The 22428-nt window shown below is 40.8% G+C and overlaps 2 protein-coding genes across 29 annotated transcripts in view; one reads left to right on the forward strand and one right to left on the reverse strand.

Moving 5' to 3' along the window:
• The window catches only part of PTPN21 (protein tyrosine phosphatase non-receptor type 21), a 92588-nt gene extending 87887 nt beyond the window's left edge, over positions 1-4701 (reverse strand). For 6 of the 10 annotated variants that reach the window (XM_089908071.1, XM_089908067.1, XM_089908069.1 and 3 more), the window contains exons 1-2: positions 4337-4696; positions 4-385 (exon numbers count right to left, since the gene is read on the reverse strand). In XM_089908071.1, the coding sequence (XP_089764197.1) occupies positions 4-183 (180 nt within the window). In that variant the 5' untranslated portion in view covers positions 184-385; positions 4337-4696. Of the gene's footprint in view, positions 1-3; positions 386-4134; positions 4251-4336 lie in introns of those variants that run through there. The other 4 variants (XM_089908073.1, XM_089908068.1, XM_022576353.3 and 1 more) reach the window with 4 other exon arrangements.
• A 5425-nt stretch (positions 4702-10126) lies between these two features.
• The window catches only part of ZC3H14 (zinc finger CCCH-type containing 14), a 38911-nt gene continuing 26609 nt past the window's right edge, over positions 10127-22428 (forward strand). For 5 of the 19 annotated variants that reach the window (XM_089908081.1, XM_089908082.1, XM_089908089.1 and 2 more), the window contains exons 1-10: positions 10128-10293; positions 10768-10810; positions 14249-14329; positions 15774-15888; positions 18133-18173; positions 18650-18845; positions 19200-19629; positions 20136-20296; positions 20685-20785; positions 22019-22174. In XM_089908081.1, coding sequence (XP_089764207.1) covers positions 10258-10293; positions 10768-10810; positions 14249-14329; positions 15774-15888; positions 18133-18173; positions 18650-18845; positions 19200-19629; positions 20136-20296; positions 20685-20785; positions 22019-22174 — 1360 coding nt within the window. In that variant the 5' untranslated portion in view covers positions 10128-10257. Of the gene's footprint in view, positions 10294-10767; positions 10811-14248; positions 14330-15773; positions 15889-18132; positions 18196-18649; positions 18846-19199; positions 19630-20135; positions 20297-20684; positions 20786-22018; positions 22175-22428 lie in introns of those variants that run through there. The other 14 variants (XM_022576331.3, XM_022576338.2, XM_022576333.2 and 11 more) reach the window with 9 other exon arrangements.

Consider the following 22428-nt stretch of genomic DNA (forward strand, 5'->3'; position numbering starts at 1 on the left):
TACCTCCCGAAGCTCCAGTCTCTGGGCCACAGCCTCTAGGCTCTCCTGGCCAGTGCTCTCCACGGACAGCGTGAACTCTACAAACTCATTGTTGAGCAGCTGGATCCGGGCAACCAGGCAGCTCTTGCTGGATACCGTGTAGCGCCGCGTGCGTTTTAGTTTCAATCCAAATGGCAGTGGCATCTTCTTCTCCCTTCAAGAGTTGGAGCGGTGAAAAGGGAAAAGCACCGCCACCAATCCAGCGGTGGTAATGGCGAGAGAAAGCAATCCTGTCCTGAAGGGAGGAGTACTGTACAGTCTCCGGCTGCTCACCCAGCAGCTGCTGCCGCCATTAAAAAGCAACTGAGTCTCCAAAGACCAGGTGATGGGAGCACCCACGCCAGTGCTGGGGAAAGAGGAACACCGGTTACATAGGCAATAGCAAATCTGGGCTTTGTTTTCAAAAATAAAAATTAATAAAGCTGTATCTAAGCTTTCCCTCTCTTCTGGAAAAATAAGGCATTAGCAGGATCTGGGAGGCAGTGCGGAAGTTTATCATCAGAGCTGTGTTACGCCCTGGGTCAGATTCCACCCCTCACTCAATCCCACAGATAGTAGTGACAACGTGTGGCTAACTTCAGGATTAAATGAGATAATGGCTGACACTACTATAACCCCAAATTTAGTAGCTAGCATTAGTGGTCCTCCTTCTATTTTACATAAGTTTTGTTTTTTCATAGTTAACTCTTTTTGGCTCCCCGATACTCCAAATGTTAGGGTTCTTTAGTCCTTAAGTGAGATAATTGCAAAAAACCTCCAGAAGAGCTACGTTCAAGTCTCAGTCCCAATTAGGCAAATTAACCCTGAACCCGAATGGAATAATCCCCTGTAACACATGGCAGCTGTGAGGTTCAAACGAGGTGAACACTTAACAAGCATTTGTAGAACTCTCTGGTTTATAAATATTTACGTCACTAAATCGATTTATTTATAAACAAATTAAAAAAGACCCTACAAACGCTTGTTATCGGATTACCACCAGACGCGTGGACGTTCTGAAAAGCGTGGCCCTGGCCCCGGCCCCTTTCCGGATGGGGACGCCTAAAGAGGCGGTGAGCCTTCACCTAAGCGGGGCCGCAGCCCAGAAGAGGAGGGGGCCAAGGCCCTTAAACGCCCTCCCGAGTTAATGCGGGGAGGACGTTGCTCAACAAGCCCGTGAGGCCAAGAAGACTAGGAATAGCTCCGGCTCCTCCCTCGTCCTCCCCCCACGGAAAAGCAGGCGGCGTTGCCCGAGCAACCCACAGCCGCAGAGGCTCCGGAACCCTCCGCCTGCGACCGCGTTTCCGGACGGATGCTCTAGGAGAGTACAGGCTCCCGCTGATGCCGGAGGGAACACTTAAAGGACCCGGCTAGAGCCCCAGAGGCGAGGGAGAGGTTTGGGTGGGGTCCATTTGAATCCCGATTTGGAGCTTCAGGACCTCCGCCAAAATACGCGACTTAAAACTTTCTAAACAACACCCGTTGGTGGTACCTCCTGGGCGGCAGCAAACTGGCCTTGAGCGGCAGCTTGGAACTTTTACATTGGCTGGATTTTTGTTCCCCTAAACGAGTCGACAAAATCCCAGATAGTTCCAGAATCCCGGGACGGTTCCCACTCTCCGTTATCTTCTGAACAGAGGCTTCCCCCGAGGATGAATCGTTTGGCAAGGCTCGGCCGCGGCTGGTTACCCTGAACTTGGGCCGGGAACCGCGCGGAGGGGCAAGGGCAGCCCCCAACCCTCTCATCTGGCGGACACAGAACCCAGGCCTCGGGAGAAGCGGCTTTCTCAGCCTCACACTAGGACGGGCTGAGTTGGGAACCGATCCCAGATTCCTCATTCCCAGTCCTCTGCTCTTTTCTGCTTTTTCTACTGCGTCTCAGCCCCAGAGGTGATGGGCACTCAGGGTTGGGGGGTGGCAGAGCTAGAGTATATAGTTTAGCTATTACACTAGGCTTTGCCAAACTTAACATTTTATAATTCCATTCCACAAAAGTGTATTGCGTCTCTGAGTACAAGGCAGTGTAGTGGCCCTTTAGAGAAATCTAAGACGAGTCCTAATAAGCCGTCCTTGCTCTTAAGGAGATTACAAGCATGCTATAATTACATACATGGCTGTATCTCTAATAAGGACCCAACCACAATTTTCTGTTTGTTTTTTGGATTTTGTTTTGGTTTTGAGCTCTGGTTATCTCCAGATAGTAAAAAAAATAAAAGTTAAAAACCAGGAATAGAGGAAGAAGGCCAGAGGAAATAAAGAAAACTAGAACTACATAAAGAATTGTGTTAACATTTGTTGTGTACCTTTGTAAGGTAAAAGCACCATACTAAAGGGGGGCATAGAAAATAGATATTACGAAAAGACATGGGCTCCACCTGCAGTTTTCAATGCTCTTTTCTATGTCAGGGTATAAACCAAATAGACAGCTGAGGCAAAATGAAAGAAAAAAAATCAAGAAATGAGAACTTTAAATAATAAGCTTTCAACTAGAAAAGTGCCTGATAAGTTATGAGTGTTTGTATAAATTTTAAAAGATTATATATACATATATATACTAAATACCCTTTCAAGTGATTAGATGGTGAATTTAAATTTTACATAGAAATTGTGATAACTGGAAAGAGGACAGATTAATTACAGAGGAAAGATGAAAATTTGCATTGGGGGGTGTTCAAATATGGTATTCTCTTCACTGCCTTGAAGGCAGTAGATACTACACTATATAAAACTATGCCTTGTAGGCAGTAGGTACTACACTATATAACTTAATCATTAACTTAAGCTCTGATGAAGCAAACAGAGTAAAACTTTCAGTTGTCCCTGAGTGTGAAATGTTTTACTGCATCAAGGATAAAGAAAAGCCAATGTTTTCTCTTTTATTTTGGTAGATGTTATAATGTAATTGAAAAAGCTGAAGGGTGTGTGTGTGTATCAGATGCATTTTTTCCCCAAGATCTATCCATAATAGCTTGCTTTTTGTTTATTAAGACGTGTAAAAATAATGTTCTGCTTAATAATTTACAAAATTAACAACTGACACATTTAATTTTCAGTTATGTGCAGTATTTGCTACCAAATGATGTCATAAAGTTATGAATGTTTGGATAGAGGAGTAGAAATTTAAGATGCTTTGGGGGGATGTCTGTTTCGGGTGTAAAATAATATGAAACAATTTGAAAGGTAGTTGGATCTGGAATTCTAACGTATCTAACTACTAAAGTAAACAGAAAATTCATAATTAGCTTTTGAAGGAAAATACTAGGAGATATTTTGTTTCTCTACAAAATCACTTTGTTATGAAATAAAAAACAGGTATATATTAAATTCTGTTCAAGGTTTCAAAAGGCAGTCCGAGATATTTGTGAATTCATTTTAATGTTTTTACATCACCTTTCAGAAGTTCCTCAAATACAGTTTAATTCTGAATCCTGTAGTTTCCCGCCTTGTTGCTAAAGTCCTCACTACACGTAATTCTGCTAATGATGCTTTCAAATAAAACAATCACTAAATGAGTATATGACATTTTTAGAATAATATATAGATCTATAGCATTAAATCAAACGCATGTTTCTCCTGAACAAAACATTTATGCGTAGAACTCGAAAATAAAATGTGCTAGGAACAGCAGACAACTACTTTCAGAGTAAAATTTCTATCATATCCCAAACTTAAAAAAAAAAAATCTGTCAGCAACCATTAGGCATACGGCGCTTGTCACCTGGAGCACACGGAGTGTTTTGAACGTGTTTGCGAGCATATTATTATAAGGCTTTCTCAGCAAAAAAGAAAATTAAGACGGGCATGCCAAGAGCGGCCAATCTAATCAGGATTTGCAGAAATCACAAGTCGGAATTTGCAGACCCAAGAATTCTTTTTTCCAGAGTAAACAATCTTTACTCCAAAACCAAAACAAGTCATCACCACGGAACAGTCCTTCCCTACTCGCCTTCTCGCCAAAGTTACCTAGCAAATCTCGCACTTAATATTCTAAGAGGCACAGATATGCCTAAAACGTTTAAAACTCTGATCCAGAATGAAGCCGCTACAATCAGCCGAGGAGTTCAGAATACAAGTTCAAGACCCCTTTAGAAATTACTCAAGTAGATCAGAGAGAACCTGGAAAAGGAAGACTTTTTTCTTTGTTACGCTCCTGCCTTAGGTCTGGGAGCTGGGACCCATCCTCCAAGACTCCGGGGCCGGCCGACGCGCTCCGGGGTCCCGGCTCGCGGACACACGCCAGCGCTCGGCCCCGCGCCCGCCCGCCCGCCGCCCGCCGCCCGCCGCCCGCCGCCCGCCGGCCCGGGCCCCGCGCCCTCACCTGCTCCCGCTCCCGCATCCTCGGGGCCGCACGCCCAGTTCAGCGGCCCGCCTCCCGGGGCCCCGCCGCGCGGCCACCGCAGCCGCGCCCGCACGCCAGCCCGCGCCGCGGCGCGCTCATGGGGCTCGCACGCCTCACTTCCTGTCTCCTCGAACTCGGCCCGCAGAGCATTCCCCCGCGCAGGGTCCCGCGGCGGCCGCGGCGAGGGGAGAGGCCCGGAGAAGGGACACGCCGGCCGGCAGCGCCGCACAAAGAAACCGGCCGGGGGCCGGGGCAGCAGGAAGGCGGGCGGACGGGCACAGGACGCGCGGCCGGAGCAGTGGAGCGGCCGGGGCCGGGCGTCCCTCCCCCTGGGCCGGGCGGGCGGATCCGGGGAGGCGGTGGCTGCCTGTGACCTCAGAGAGTTGGAATGCGGGCGGGGGAGGTGCGGACAGCTGCGCCCGGCCGCCGGGGAGGGGGCGCGCCGCGGCTTTTTTTAATCCTATGACCACTTATTTTAAGAGTTTCCAAATAAAGCAAGGCTTTTAATAAAAATGAGAGGAGGGGGATATTATTTCGGTGCCATGTAAAGGGTTTTATTCCCGTGTTGTTCTTAGGTGTTCTGTAAAATTCTATTATTGCTGAAGTTGTTCATTTACTCTTATACATTTCTGAAAACAGTTCAAACATTCAATTTCTTCCTCCCATACTTACGTCTAAGGATATAGCCCATAAAAAAAGGAAAAACACTGATTGGTAGTACAGGGTGCCAAAGTCCCCCTCCTCTGAAAAAGGTTATGCCTCAAATAACCTGTAAGTCTTCAAAAGAGCTGTGTGCTTAATGCAGTACAAAGTAAAGCTCTTAAGGATGGGGAACTCCAGAGTCAAAATTGTCTGGGTTCAAATCTCAGCGCCAACGCTTACTTAGCTGGGTCGCCGTGTGCGAGTTTCTTAACCTTTCTGTGCCTGCTCATCTCCTGTAAAATGATAATAATAATAATTATCACTATCTGGGCTTCCCTGGTGGCGCAGTGGTTGGGGGTCCGCCTGCCGGTCCAGGGGGCGCGGGTTCGTGCCCTGGTCCGGGAGGATCCCGCATGCCGCGGAGCGGCTGGGCCCGTGAGCCATGGCCGTTGGGCCTGCGCGTCCAGGGTCTGTGCTCCGCGGCGGGAGAGGCCGCAGCAGTGAGAGGCCCACATACCGAAAATAATAATAATCACTATCCAGTAACTTGTGTGAAATGTTTCATTCTAAGCCCTATTAGCAATTTTTATTATTACACTGCATTATTATTTTTATTACTGCATGGCAACACTTAAGCCAAGGAATAAAATTCTGTGTCCCTAACACCATCACAATAGGGTGTTTCGCCTTTCCTTGGCATATGGTTTGAGTGATTGGAGCAGAGAAATTTTTATTATGTAAATTTTATTTAAATGATTTTTTAAAAAATATGTTTGTTTCTGGAAAGCTTTCTTATGTTACATTTCATTTAGATCTCATTTTCTTCAACAGTTAACAGACACTTAGTGAGTACTTACTCATGGTCCCTGCTCACAAAGGACTTCTAGTCTACTGGGTAATAAACCTACACACCGCACATACACATGACAAACAAGGCCTAAGTGGAAAGCGCCATCCTGGAAGTAGGAGTGCGATGGAAGAACAAACCCTAGGCAGGACTCAGCTTGGGTAATGGAGCTCAAGGCAAATAGGATTACATGTGTTTCTATATGGAAGAAAATCAATCAATTCTGCTTATAATTGAATTTCAACTGGACACCATGAGGGGGTCAATTCGTGTGCGAAGAAAAGAGAAAATGACTGGCTCTCTGGTTTTCCAAAATAGAAAAACTGAAATTATGTGTGAGTCTTCTCCATCTCCAGCTTATCATCAAGGCCTGCCACTTCCTCCTTTGAAACATCTCATGAATGCTTTCTTTCCTCTTTGTTCCTGAATGCCCCCCTCCCCCCCATTCTAATCCAAATCTTCATCCCTCATCATTTTACATCTGACTTACTGCAACAAGGGCGGTCTCCATGCCTCTGGTTTCTGCTCTCTCTTCTCTCCATGTGAATACCAGGCTTACGTCTCCTTGGGGTTTATCACTCCCAATGGACCCCTAAGGATAAGCTGTTCTGCCTGACCTTTAGGGCCTTTCTAAATCGGCCTCAGCCTCTTATGACCATCCTTATTCCTCTCTTCTCCCCTACTGCCCCCATCAAACCATTTCTCCTGGCCCAGAGCACCTCCGGCCCCCCTTCCCTTTGTCTAAGCCTTCTGTTGCTCTCCAAGCCTCAATTCAAGGCTCTGCTTCCAACACAACTTGCTAGCCACCCCATTCCACAGTGATCCCCACACTTGGCAAGAACGTTAAAAACTGTTTCATGTAGGCTTCTTTTATATCTCCTAGAATTCCTAGGACACTACTGGGCAGAGGGTAGGCACTAAATAAAAACTTGTTAATTGAATCGGGAAGAAAATAAAAGAATTTTAAAAATAGAAAATGATTGTAAAACCCAAGCGATGTTATACACTGAGCTGAACTTCCTCCCTCACGGTCCACAAGTGCCACTTGCTGACCAAGTCCTTAAGCTCTATTTTCCTGCAACCATGTTAATTTGACAGTAACAGCCCCATGACAAGCCACTTGAACAAAGGCTTCAAAGTGTTCGGCATGAAATTATTATTGGCTTCTGTTTGTATGGAAAGAAGTGAAATAATTTATATGGTTCAACCCCAAAAGATACAAAACGGTGCAAGGAAAAGTCTCCTTCTTACTTTCCTGCTCTCCTCCTGGGGGTAACTGGTGTTACCATAATACTATGTACCCGTCTACAGAGAGTGTGTAGATGAATAAGCAATTACATATCTGTCTGTATTTTTACCTCCTCTTGCTACCCAGAAGTGATATACATTCTTCTTCCTGTGAAGGTAATTCTCTTTAAAAAAAAGTAAAAATTTAAAAATTTCTACAGTAAAAAGATGTTCAATAAAGGGAAAGAAATTGTGGGTTTGGTGGTACACTGACTGATACTTCCTTAGGAGTTAAGAAATTAATCTGCTTTGATACTTGGTGAGTACCCACTATCTCTCACTATATAAATTACCATGATGATGCTGGCAATATATTTGTTCAATGGACAAGAAAATGAAGAAAAGTATGTCAGCTTCCATAGCAAAAGCAATTGCTGTGACTGGAATTCCCAACACTTAAGGGCTTTTGATCCAAGGGTAGACATGCCATGAGATATTCACTAATGAAAAAACTTGTCTATTCAAACCTCATCTCTTGGAAGCCAAATGCTGCAAAGAGAAAGATAAATAAGATGTATGGCCCTGTTCTCAAAGACTCACCATGTAAGGAACAGGTGAATATATAATTCTAGTAGGCAAATACACTTAATGGGTAGATATTCTAAGTGGAGTGATATTCAGTTTATCACTATGATCAGCTTCTGGCTGTGTCTGGAAGGACAAATAAAAAGTTCATTAGGCATTCAAAGAAAAAAAGAGAAAAGCATTCCAGGCCGAAGGACACCCCCAAACACCTCTCTTCTGCCCTCCTCTTCCCCCGACACTTGCAAATGATGTGCAGCACCCAGTTGGAATGCTGCCCTGAGAGGGGGCTGGAGATGCTAGGGGGCCAGTGTTAGAAGACAACGGATTCCATGCAATTGGGGTTAGTACTCGACCTCTTTGACTTCAAAACCAATGCTCTTTTTAGTAATCTTCTCTCTTTGAAAAACAGCCCAGAGCCCTCAACTGGGATTCATTGAAATCTAGTCCTCATTGTCTCCTAGAGCAAAATATATCATTCCTCCTGAACTGGAGAGAACTTCCACGCCGGAAAATAATTCTCATTGTCCTGCTTAGTCTTTTTCAAGTTGAATACCACTAGTCCCTTTAATGGTTTCTTTCAGGCATCATTATGATCATCTTCCTCTGGATGCAATGTGGTTTATGAAGATGCATCTTACAGGGAAGCACCTGTAACAATGTCAGACCACTGAACACCATCGGTTTAGTGGGGTCATCCCCTCTGTGATCCAGACACACTCCTGAGATCTAAATATGCAAGTTCTTAAGCAGCCTGCGAGTCTCCTTCTGCAGTTTTAAATGGATTGTCTTGAAAGTTGACTCTTTCTTGAATACATTTAAAAAAAAAGTTTTACCTATTCTGAATACATTTTAATGAAAACATTCTCTATTTTTCATAAAATGTTCTTTCACTATTATCTAAATATTGACTAAGGATTTTGTATGCAGTAATGGCAAAACATGTGTTTGCATTCTTGGTTCTGAAATGGTGGGTAAAGAGATAGAAATAAGGTGCCTGTCTTTTGGATTGTGAATGTTGTGAATAAAGGGACTCAGTCTCACTCATGTTTGTGCTCTCTGGCTCGTAGCAGAGCATCTGACTCAGGGTAGGCATTTAATTTTTAATCAACAACCATAGTACTGCAATGAGCCAAGCACAGTTCAAAATACTTCCCAACTATGAACTTACCTCATCCTCATAATAACTCTATGAAGGAGAAACTGGTATCATACTTATGTCACAGATGAGGAAACTAAGGCAGAGGGGATAAGCAACTTGCCTAAGGTCTCAGAGAGGGTAGCAGAGCTGGGATTCAAACCCAGACATTCTGGCTCCAGGGTCCCTGTTCTCAGTCACTCTGCTCTGCTGCCTCTCATCAATGTTGAATGAGTGCGTGATCATTGGATTTATCCGTGAGGAATGCTTTTGTAATGTAGGTCATTAATTAATTTTATCCTTCAAATATTTAATAAGTGCTTACTATGTGTCTAGCGTCCCAAAAGAAATTCTGGAGAAATACAGACCTACAAGGAGTTTATAATTTTGTTAGAGAGAACAAATGCACATGTGCACACACACATACACGCAAATGAGATGAACATTACAGAAAGGGTAGTGTCATACTAGTAGCTCCCACATAGACGTTATAGTAATTCCGAAGAAAAAAAGGATTCTATGAGATGAAGGACCGTGTGGCCGACAGACCCTAGGTGGCCTCAAGATTTCTGCCGCTGCTGTTTACACCCTTTGTAATCCCCTCCCGCAGGCAGCACCTGTGATTTGCTTGCAGCTAATGAATATGCACGGATGAAGGATTTTGCAATCTAATTTTGTAATTAAGACCCTAAATCAGTTGATTTGGGGGTCAGGCCCTGGGAGGCCCTGGCTTAATCAAATGAAAGCCTTTAAAAGAAGGACTGGGCCTTCCCTGAGCTGAGATCCTCTCTTCCCGGGCTTGATGTAGTGAGCAGCCATGTTGGTGAAGCCCTTGGCAAGGAAGTGTGGGCAACATCTCTGACCTGAGGGGGGCCTCCAGACAACAGCCAGGAGAAAGCTGAGGCCCTCACTCATAAAGCTGCAAGGAGATTAATTCCGCTTACAACCTAAATGAGCTTCAAGGTGGCTTCTTCCTCGGTGAAGCCTCCAGACTAGAACACACCCTTCCTGACACCTCAACTGCAGCTTTATGAGACCCTGAGCGGAGAATCCAGCTAAGCTGTGTTCAGATTCCAGACCCATGGAAACCACAAGATGGTAAATGTGTGCGGTAATTTGTTATGCAGCAATTAATAACTAATGAGACCACTTCAGGAATTAGCAGATATGGGGAGAGGGGAGTCCTCTCTCTACGCTTACTTTGATTCTAAGGTTTTACCGCGGCTCTCCTCCCGGCCAGCAGAGGTCGCCAGAGTGCCGGCTCCCCGGGCCCGAGTGCGCGCAGGCGCAGGCTTAGGCGCAGGCGCGCTCGACTTGGCTCCAGCCGGTGGGGGCGGGTCACGTAGAGCGCGCGGCCGGGAGCGGCGGTGGTGGAGGCGGTGAGGCTGCGGGCTGGGAGCTGGACTCCGGCTCCCAGTAAGCGGAACACTTCGCGGTGCTGAGTCCACCGCCGGCCCCGGAGCCATGGAGATCGGCACCGAGATCAGCCGCAAGATCCGGGTGAGGCCCGCGTCGGGCGGGGGCGGGAAGCCGGGCCTCGGCGGGCGGGCGCGCGGTTGTCAGGAGTAACGGGGGGTGTGGGGCCCGGCCTGGACGCCGCGGCCTGCCCGTCGCCGACGCTTTTGACTGGCCGCGGGGTCGGCGAGCAGCGCCTCCTCGGCCAGGCCGCCTCGGGCCTGGGCGCAGCCGCGGCCTCAGAGAGCGGGCTCGCGGCTGAAGAAGGAGCCGCCGGGAATCTGAGGGAGGCGTTGGGGTCCCGGCGAGAGCCGCGCGGGGAGCTGGAGGGGGCGCCGCGGGGGGCGCCGCGGAGGAGGGGTTCCGGGGTGGGACTGGGGGGCCCGAGGTGTCTCCCCACCCCCACTCGGGCGCCCGGGGGGCAGGAGGTGTGCGCGCTCGCGAAGTTGCCTCTGTGCTGCAGTCGGTTTTCCCAGGGCTGCCTTTCTCACGCGCACGATGGTTTTTTTCTTCCCTCAGAGTGCCATTAAGGGGAAATTGCAAGAACTAGGAGCTTACGTTGGTAAGTCTTCTGTTGTTAGCCTAATAGACTTTAGAATTTGCAGCGAATTTAATTTTAGGAATGCATTTTTCCTATCATGCCTTTGACTTTGGAGAGACGCCCTTTTACCTTCGAATCTGATACTCCCTGGTTACTTCTTTTCCGTACTATCTTTCCATTGAAAGCTTTATATGCAACCTTGTTTTTTTTCCCAGATCCCCTTCTAATAGGGTGTTTTGAAATCGTTTAGCTTCCTCTGTTGAGGCTCTGTCATATTTTCCTTAATATTGGTCTGATTTCTATTGTTTTTACTATTTTCTTTCCTTTCCTCTTGAACTTCATTTTTCAGTTATTATTTTGCATATGAATGATGCTGTCTGGCATTTACCTCTCTCGTGGTTCAGTGAGTTTTATTTTCAGATCTCTTTATTTTTCCTGCCCCTTTTTTTCTTACCTCCCGACGGTAATGTGTCTTTTTTCTTTTTATTCTTTTATAAATTATAATTTGAGTGTTTACTCTGGGCCAGGCACTGTGCTTAATTATTGTCGTATATGCATTAGGTCACGATAATCCCCAGGAGAACACTGGAAGGTAAGTGGTAATATCCCCAGTTGTACAAACAGGGAAACAGGCTTTGGGTGCTTGGCTTGAGCAAGGTTTTATGGATTGAGACCTGCGTCTGTTTGGCTCCAGAGCTGGTGCCTCCTGTAAAAATAATAGCTACCACTTATGATAGTGGTTCTCCAGGTGTGGGAGACCCCAAGGGTCTCTGAAGTCAAAACTATTTTCGTATTAATACTGACAGGGTATTTGCCATTTTCACCGTGCTGACATTTGGACTGTGCAAAAGTGGTGAGTAAAACTGCTGGTACCTTAGCCCGAATCAGTATCTCACACCAAACTTTACAAGCAATTATCGTATTCTTCACCACCCTTCCACTTGCAATTACAAAGAAAAAAAAAAAAGAGGCCAGTTTCATTTATGAATGTAAGTGATGAAGTAAAATATTTTTTTAAACCCTGGCCCTGACTACATCTTTTTAATATGTGGTGTTAGGAAATAGGAAGTACTCATAGTACTTCTGCCATACTGAAGCATGATGGGTTGTCCTAAGGCAAAGAATTTGTGTGATTGAGTTGAGAACTGACCTAGCCGCCTTTTTCATGGAATTTTTTTTTTTCTTTTGTTTTTTTTGGAACTATTTTTTAAAGTTTAGTTGATTTACAATATTGTGTTAGTTTTAAGTGTACAGCAAAGTGATTCAGTTTTATATATATATGTACTTTTTTCAGATTGTTTTCCGTTATAAGCTATTAAAAAATATTGAATACAGTTCCTTTTGCTATACAGTAAGTCCTTGTTGCATATCTGTTTTATTATGGTAATTTGTATCTGTTAATCACATACTCCTAATTTATCCATCCCCCTCCCCCCTTTTACCCTTTGGAACATCATTTTTAACTTCTAAGAAAGACTAACGGGCTAGTTACATAATTTGGGTTTTTGGCAGACATTTTCCTGAAAGTGAGCAAAGGTAAAGAACTAGTAAAGTTTGTTGCCAATGACAAAGTTGAGCTTTCAAATGAAAATCAGAATTTTGGAAAATTTGTCTTCCTCCATAAATTTGACAGCGTGGTGATATTAGCAAATGGTTCTTCTATACTGTATAATGAAATGTATCCGTATGCCAGTGGTTTGTTTAGCTCAGTGAACCAGTAATTTTTCAAATGACCAATGCATGAATGTTTTTAAACTGTACAGGGATAAGAAAGATCCATTAAAAGTGCAGGATGGATCAATGGATTTTCATGTAACAGAGTACAAAAAGGTCATTGATACAGTTTTTAGATTCAGTATTGTTGCTTACCTTCAAGAAACTACCACTCGTTGAGTTTTGGTGGAGTATCACAGAAGAATATCCACATTATCTGAAAAGGGTACTAAAATACCCCTTTTCCCGTTGCATACCTGTGTGAGACCAGATTTTCTTCACATTCTTTTTTTAGAACAACATAAAACAGGTTTATTGTTTATGGGATAGGTGTATTATTTTAAACGAATTAAGAAATCTAAAAATTCTGAGTTGCAGTTTCTAGTATGATAAATATCAGTAGCTATATGCACATGAATAAAAGCTGTTTGGGATCATCAGTAATTTTCAGTCGTGTAAAGGGGGCCTGAGACCAGATGGTAGTTTGCCACATACTAATTATTTGTTGTCAGGATTGTTGTAAGACTTTAACAGATAAGAAAATTGAGGCTCACAGGTTAAAGATGAAGCTGAACCAGGATTGTTTATTCTTTTATTCATTCAACATTTAATGGATGCCAGCTTTGTGCCAAGAACTTGTTTTGGGTCAAAAAGAAATCCACAGAAAACCTACAGTGAGAACTTTAGTAATTCTAGCACATGAAAACATAAACACATATTACTTGGGTCTAAATTCAATCTGATGATTCCTATCATTTATCAAAAACCTCAAACCAAGAATTTTGAGCCTATTAATATTAAAAACCTGGTTACAAGCTTGACGAAGTACAATGTGAAGTGTAATTGTAGTAAAGATATCATGTATTTTATAGTTTTCAAAATATTTTCATAGAGTTCTATTTGTACCTGAACACAATGCTGGAGTGGGGATGGCAGGTAATTTACTTTTTTACAAATAAAGAAATGGAGTCTTGGGAGGGCTAAATACAGCTGGTCAGCAGCAGATTTAAGACCCAAGAACTCAGGTCTTCTGGGTCCTTGATGTTTCTATTATGGTTGCTTCATAATAGAAACTTGGTGAGCGAACAGAAGGATAGGAGTCACTCCCATATGCTCTTCTTGAACTCATCTGTCCCAGCTGTTAACATATTAGCACAGCTTCTCAACTTGTTTGCCTCTGCTTCTTGACTGGAAGTTTCTTGAGGGCAGAGACTTCATATTGGTTGTGTCTCAGTGGCCTAGCAGAGCACCACATATTTTCATAAATGTTGATTAAGTGGGTAAACAGGGATCACCATTAGACTATTTGAAATATACATTGTTTACAGTTAGCTACCTGATTATTTGAATGTATAGGCATCATTGTCCTTCTGAAAAGGGTGACTTTCTAGTCCCTTTCTTTGTGCTGAAGTACTGGAAACCTTTTTATGGAAACAATTCTTTAGTAAATATTTGAATATCTATTTTCAAGGCATTGAGTGGGATATAAAGATGAGCAGCTGTTTGTTAAGAGTTGATACGGTTTCATTTTTGTGTGTGTTTAAAATGGAGTACTTTAGTGAGATGGCAGTTATAATTCAGAGCAGTCTTAAATTCACATTTTAGGAAGTATGAACTTGCAGGAACTGTCAACATTTTACTGTTTTTCAGTACATAGATTTCAGATGAACTTGAGAATGCTATTAGAATTCTATAGGAATGTATCATGAACACTTTATTTTATTTATTTTTTGGCCGTGCCACAAGGCTTGCAGGATCTTAGTTCCCAACCAGGGATTGACGCACCGAGTCCTAACCACTGGACTGCCAAGGAAGTCCCAGAAACACGTTAGTTTTCATTAGATTCTTATTTCTCATTTTGTGTCTACTGAGAGAACGATGTTACGAATTTCTAACAGCCTTGTTGAAATATAATTGTTATAAACTCCACCTATTTACAGTTTGCTATGTCTTGATATGTATACACCATAATCAAGCTAATGAACATATCCATCACTTCCAAAAGTTTCCTTTTGGGTTTTCCTGGGGCTCTTTTGTATCCTTCCCTACCGTCTGTCCTTGTCCCCACCCTGTACCAGAGCAACTGCTGATCTCATTTACATAAAATTTTATAAAATGCAAACTAATATATAGTGTCAGAAAGCACAGCCTATTTGTTTTCATTACTGACGTTATGAGGGAGAAAAACTGTCAAGACTGCCAAAGCACCCCAACTTTGTTTTCCTTTCCTGGGTTACCAATGGCAGCCCATGGTAGGGACACTTTGTGTAAATAAGCTGTGAGGCTTATTTACTAAAGTTGCCAGAAAGCAGTGGAGCCTTTTGATACTTTACAAAGAAAATAACAAATGACTGGCTACTTGTTCTTTTATCTCCTCACATTGAATTGCATGCTTCTAGCAAGTATTCTGATTTCTCTGTTTCCATTTGTAGATAGGGCTTTAGTGTATTTGTGCTTTTCTTGAACTGGATTTTTGATATTTCTTCTTGAAACAAATGTCTGATAGTAGTTCTGAAATGAACCTTTCTGCCTACATAGAAATGTTGTGAATATTTAAGGTATTAAAGAATCTAAAGGAATTTTTTTTGGTAGGGATCAAAGTTCCTGATAAATAGCTTTTGCTTTCCTATCTTTTTATTGTGGTGGTTTTGGGGTTTTTTTTGTTTGTTTTTGGTCCTAGACCTCACCCTCATAATTCACTGTTAGGAGGGTATAAGAATGAAACAGTGAGTTGAGTAGAAATCATTTAACTAATCTTAAGATTAAATTTTTTAAATGATGTGTAATTTTGGGGTGGTTTTAGTTTATTTGATGTTGCTGCAAGTTTGTTACCCTAATTAAAATCTGCCTTTACCAAGGATAAAGGTGTTCCTTGAGAAATGAGTGTCATTTTGAAACAAACACGCACAAAACTGAACAAGACTCAGTATTATTCTTGAGAAATGTCCAGTATGCTTTCTGGAAGTGTTTCTGAAGTTAATGAGCATTATTAAAAAAGATTAAAGGAAATGAATGCACTCTCAAGCTTGATACCGTAATTCAGAATATCTAGTTATGTAAATATTTATTAGTTATTCCTAGTTACTGTTCTTCTAGTAATTGAAATACTTATGGAATAAAGAGAAAGAAAGCTATACTTTTTGTCCAGCATAATTCCAGTAGAGCTGACATTCTTAGAACTACATCTATATTTTCAAGCACATCAGCTTCAAGTAGAAGAAGATATTAAGGAAAGCATAAAAAGTTTTTATATACTTTTCCTTTTAAATAGATGAAGAACTTCCTGATTACATTATGGTGATGGTGGCCAACAAGAAAAGTCAGGACCAAATGACAGAGGACCTGTCCCTGTTTCTAGGGAACAACACAATTCGATTCACCGTATGGTATGTTTCTGAATATTTACCCCTCAGACCAAAGTTTGGCTCAAGTCAAGAGTAGGTGTTCTGTCTGAAAAGAGGTTCTTGAGAGGAGAGTCAGATTCAGTGTTGTGAGGCAGGTTGTGAGTGTTGAGAGCACAGCCTCTGGAGCCAGACTGCCAAGGTTGAATCCTGGATCTGCCTCTTTCCTTGGTTTCTCCATCTGCAAAATGGGTATCGTAAATCACCTTTATAGGGTGGTTGTGAAAATTAAATAAGCTAATACATGTAATGTGCTCACAGCTGTGCCTGGCCCATAACAAGTCCTTAGTATGTGTTGACTGTAGTTAATACGTTTCTTTTGTAAACTTCAGCATGTTATCATTCCTTTCCCTCCACCAAAACCAGTTATAGATGTTTTTTGGACTGGGTTGACTTCCTGAATTGCTTTCTTCAGTCAGCTAACTTAGGGGGCAAGGTTTTTTGACAAAATTTCAAATCATTTTTTTAGTTTGGAGCTTTTTGAAGTCTAGAATTTTGAAATAGGCAACTTTGTGTTCAAATATAAATCAGTATTTTAATTTCCAATGTCCTTTTTCAAACCACATATTCCTTTGGTTGAGAATACTGACTAAAATCATTAGATTTAATTTATGAAGGCAGGCCAGGTTCTGGTACCAGGTTTGAGGTAGAGTGAGAGCTGGGGGAGGGTAACGATGTGGCTGAGAATAGAGCAGGAAGGATCATATAAAGGTCCTCACTGGGAACCACCAGTTGCAGCACAAGTTGATAGATGGAGCAAAAGTTGCATGAGCAGTGGCCTGCTTAATTTGAATGGCAAGAGACTGGGAGACCAGATAGGCAATAAGGAGGGATATGAAACTGGTTAACTTGCCTTTAAACCAAAGTTTGTCTTAAAGGCATTTTGGCCCCAATGGGCAACTGTATCCTTTATAACTCTGGTGAAGCTTTCTTGAAATTCCACACAGAATTCTCTGGGTTTATATTACACATTTTTGAAGAACATTGAGTGCAGTGGTTGTTCCTTAAATGTTTTGATACATACACTCCTACAGTGTGGGTGACCTAACCCACTTATTATGGTTTGTCCCCAGAGTTTACCAAAAGAAGAGAGATCATGGTGCTTTTGACTGGGGAAATTACCATTATCAAGAGTACTGCTTTTTTTTTTTTTTTTTTTAAATGCTTCAGCGGTCCAGGTACTTGTTTTGTTTCATGTACGTTTTTTATGACTAGACTTTTGGTTCAACATTTGGATCACTTTGAGTCCCAGTAACGTAATATGGGACATTGACCTAGTAGATCCTTTCTCAGATAACTTGAGGGAGTGCTTTAGACAAATTTCTTACATAAGCAGACTGCCAACTGAATTTGAATTTAAAATCACATTAATTCAACTCTTTCATCTTGCCATAAATTTTATTCTTCACCATGTACTGATAAAAGTGATGGTGTCTCTGTTTTGACACTTTGCTTTCTTAAGTGTTCATTTACACCCGCCACAAACAGACTATTCTGATTCTTTGGAGCCCTGCAATAACTGTATCCTAGGGGATAGTGGCATGTGACCGGGTTCTGGGTGAAACATTATTATAATGAGATATTTCTGGTGTTTTTAGGATGCCTGGCCTCCTGGAAGGATTGTAAGACAGCTTTGCCTTGTACATAACTACTAAAATAGGTTATATTATAATTAAGGTTGTGGCTTGTTTACAGCATTAGTTTTGAAAACAATAGTTATAATGAAGTGATATAGTATATTTTGAGATTATTTTTAAAGTTTTTTCACCTCTCAGGATTAAGTTCTTCCAGAAACCATCTAAGTAGATAAAAAATAAATTTAAACTGTGCTTAAAACAATTTTAATAATGTTACATTACGTTTATGGTATTTTATCTCCTTTTATCTACCTTGAATCTTTAGTTCTTTTGAAACAGAATGATATTCTTTGTGGATCAGCGCTGTGTGGTCAGATGATAATCATTGCCCTTATTTTTGCAGAGGCTAGGTGTTGAAAATAGTGATGAAAAAATAAGATTTTTGATTATTCTACAATATTCATGTACAGCCTTTTTAAAAAAATGTAAAACTTAATTTTAATACTATTTATCCATTAAATTCCATTCAGTACCATCTGTCAGTGTTTATCTGAAGACTAGATCTAAAATGTCATCAAATTTAGAGTGACAGTTGAAATCCAATGTTTCTTGATTAACAGAAGCTTTAACTTTTTTGGTTTTTTTCTTTTAGGCTTCATGGTGTATTAGATAAACTTCGTTCTGTAACAACTGGTAAGGTTCATAAAGATGATGTGTGAGTTTTTTTGGAATTTGCTATAGCATATTATCGTTTTTCTGAAGTCACTTATACTGCTTTGGGGAAAAAAACCCATAAATTTGAAAATGGTAGTTCATTTGAAGTTTTTGAGGAAGCCCACATTTTTATGAATTTAAAAGCAATAAACTTAATATAATTCGAAGATGATTTGAACAAGGAAAGGGAAAGTATGCAATTTATTCTAAGGAAATAATTATGGATGTGTGCAATGATTTAGCTTCAAGGATATTTCAGTGTTTTATAATTGAAAATTAAAAGTCCAGTAATAATAAATTAGATATATTATTATATCACTATGTATGGAATAATATTCACCCATTAAAAATGTTGTGGAAGAACACATAATTATTGCTTTAAAATTGGTGGTGAAGAAGGGGAAGGTTCAAAGTAATAAAAATAGCTTCAAGGGACTGTGTGTTTTTCTTTCTAGACCCCTCTAGTCTGAAGTCTTCCGATACCAACATCTTTGATAGTAATGTACCTTCAAACAAGAGCAGTTTCAGTCGAGGAGATGAGAGAAGGCATGAAGCTGCAGTGCCACCTCTTGCAGTTTCTAGCACTAGACCTGAAAAAAGAGAATCTAGGGTTTCTACAAGTTCACAGGAGCAGAAGGCTACTAATGTCAGGTAAGAGTCTTGTGTAGACCTGTGGGCAGGTGGGTGTGTGTATGTGACATTTACATTAGTTAATATGTCTTTAAATTGCTGTTTTCAGAAATTTTTGGAAATGAGGTGGTCATGAGCAGTTTTTTTGAATAAAATAATGAAGGATAAGTCCAAAGTATGATTACCTTTTATATAAAATGTAGTAAATCAAAGTTTAAAAAAAAGAAAGCAATTTCAAAGTACTTTTTAATGGACTACATAAAGGGATTATCCATACTTTTTCATTAAGATGTATCTAAATATCCTTTGAAGAGTTGAAGATACTGCTCTAAATTGGTAACACACCCTTTTTGGTTTTGTTTTCCTTTTTAACAGACAGACTTATGATGATGGAGCTGCAACCCGACTAATGTCAACAGTGAAACCTTTGAGGGAGCCAGCACCCTCTGAAGATGTGATTGATATTAAGCCAGAACCAGATGATCTCATTGATGAAGATCTCAATTTTGTGCAGGAGAATCCCTTATCTCAGAAAAAACCTACAGTGACACTTACGTATGGTTCTTCTCGCCCTTCTATTGAAATTTATCGACCACCTGCAAGTCGAAATGCAGACAGTGGTGCTCATTTAAACAGGTTGCAGTTTCAACAGCAGCAAAACAGTATTCATGCTGCCAAGCAACTCGATATTCAGACTAGCCGGATATATGAAACAGGACGTTTGTGTGAACCAGAAGTGCTTAACAGCTTAGAAGAGACTTATAGTCCCTTCTTCAGAAACAGCTCAGAAAAGATGAGCATTGAGGTTTGTATATACTTTTAAATTCTGACTCATTAGGCTGAAAATTGTCAGTTCTTAATACTAAATTGTACATGGAATAACTAAACACGTACTGCAAGTTTGTTTTAAACTGATTTCTGTGCTGCTCAACATAATACATCAGTCAGATTTTCCTCTCCACAACTGGCTACAGATATTTTACATCTTGTTTACTTTCCTGGATGCTAACAGTTGAGATAGCTTTAACCTTACCTTATCATTTTGCGAGGATTTTAGGTCAGTATTAGATCCTTCATTTTATTTGTTTCCTCAACAGTGCTATATGCTGCTGTTTATAAATGAATTAAAGCACTGGTTTTTGTTTTAGCTAAAGGTTGGCTATTGGAGATATTACTTGTATTTTTATAAGAAACCAGGGAAATAGCCCATGAATTCTTAATGTGCTTGGCGTTTTCTTGAAAAGAAGCAAGTATTCTGTAGTAGAATTTTATTTTCTGAGACTAGGTAAGTGGAAATTTATCTGATTGCAGGAAGAAAACTTTCGGAAGAGAAAGTTGCCTGTGGTAAGTTCAGTTGTTAAAGTAAAAAAATTCAATCATGATGGAGAAGAGGAGGAGGAAGATGATGATGGTGGGTCCCGTACAGGAAGCATCTCCAGCAGTGTGTCAGTGCCAGCGAAACCTGAACGGAGGTAACCGAACATGTCTACATTAATTTTTCATCGCCTGGTGGAGTCTTCTGGGTTCCTTGAAGAGGGTATCATGAAAATATAAATTTAATACCATGTAAGACTTTTCCATTGGTTTTTGAGCAACGCTTCTATTAATGAAAGAGAAGTTGCCTAAAACTGGAGAAGATTGCAAAGAATATTAAAAACTGTAATATGGGTGGGAGGAAGGTTGATCCAAATACATTATTTTCAAAAGTTATAAGGTTCTCATCCAGTTGGCATTTCCTAAAAACTACAGCTAGTCTGTTCCAAACCTAAGAGAAGGCTGTAGTAAAGGTATAATGGATGGCTAGCATGTAAAGAACTCAAATCTAAAATTTAATCAGTATACCTTTCTTAACTTTTTTAGACCTTCACTTCCACCTTCCAAACAAGCTAACAAGAATCTAATTTTGAAGGCTATATCTGAAGCTCAAGAATCCGTAACAAAAACAACTAACTACTCTGCAGGTAATTTAAATGTATTATGTTGACATTAAGTAAGAGATTTCTGTAAGTCTTGAGTAAGCTATAGATGATTGCTCCTCAAGTTGTGATAAAATACAGATGCCTGCCAGATGTCAGGACCAAGGTGAGGTTCAGAGAATGATTAAAAGGAGATTTGACCAGTTTGAGAAGCTTTCCCGAATGTCAGTGGAACTTAGTTCTCTGAGCAACTGTAATGCCTTTTACTCCCTCTTTCTGATGTATGTGAAATATATAACGGAAATCTTAAAGGGAGTTTTGATAAATATGAGACTTTTCATATTTATAGCATTAGAGTCAACATTAGATATGAACTTATGTTATTTAAAAGGGAGCAAAATTTGAAAATATTAAGAGCCTGAAATTAGAAAAATTTGTCTAGTATATGAACAGGTTGGTTTCTTTCCTCTCAGTAGAACCGATTACTCTGTGCCCCATGTACTATAGCCAATATGTAAAATTTTCTGTTAATAAGCTGTGATGATTACCCACTCTAAATTTTTAAATTTTATTTTTGCTATGGATTTGATGACTGTTCTTTTCGCGTTGTTCTGCTTTTCTATTCTCCTTTGCATCTTTTTATATGACCGCTTTCTAAAGTGAAATAAACTGTAAGCTAGCAACTTTTGAGCCTGATCGTCACCTGTCCCCTTGCTTCTCCTCATCCCTAATTTAACCCTGAACATAAACAGCTTTTGGCTTATAGGGTAAGGATTATCAGGCAAAGGCCAACACTTGACATAACAGTTCATCTGTTTACATTTTCTTTTTTGGTCTGTCAGCAATATTGAGTGTTTACAATGATGAGAAATTCAGACTTAATCACTGTGACCTTAATTTCCTGCTTTTGTAATTGGAGAGTTTTCCAAGTTTTTTGAGAGATAACATTGATATTCTTTCTTCACCTAGGTTATCTGGATTACAGTTTGAAATTGTTATAGAACCATGAGGCAGAACCCAGACTACATTTGGTTAAAAATGAATACATGTGTGCTGCAGTGTATTTATGGCATGTAGTTTAAAATGTATAAATGTTGTTTACATAAGTATGGGTAACTGAGTCATAGAATACTATAAGGAAAAATGAGGTGTCTATGAATTGTTTCTAACTCCTCATATTCTAAACCCAAGGAGGCATTTATATTTAATATATTCACTGTTGAGTTTTGAAATATTACTTCATTTGGATTTCCATCTTTTTTGCTTTTTATATAAAAGTCTCACAGAAACAGACACTTCCAGTTGCCCCCAGAACTCGAACTTCTCAAGAAGAATTGCTAGCAGAAATGGTCCAGGGGCAAAGCAGGGCCCCCAGAATAAGTTCCCCCATTAAAGAAGAGGAAACAAAAGGAGATAATATAGACAAAAGTCAAGGTAATAATTTAAATGATATTTCATTGCCTATTACACTTTTTTCATGAGGCATTAAATATTTTCCAGTGGGTATTTATGAAATGTTGGTTATACTATGAGAAAAGGGCTTATTAATAGGCCCCCAAAAATAGAATAAGGGACCATGAGGAAAGTCTATACCTACACTTTTTAGAATTTAAAAAATCTTATCATTAGGGAAATTTTTAGTGTTCTCAGAAGTGGAGAGAATAGTGCAATGAATTCCCATGAACCCA

The sequence above is a fragment of the Delphinapterus leucas genome, chromosome 2 (assembly GCF_059928025.1).
Source record: "Delphinapterus leucas isolate spDelLeu-1000000601 "Yukka" chromosome 2, BTC_Dleu_Yukka2, whole genome shotgun sequence".
NCBI lineage: Eukaryota > Metazoa > Chordata > Mammalia > Artiodactyla > Monodontidae > Delphinapterus > Delphinapterus leucas.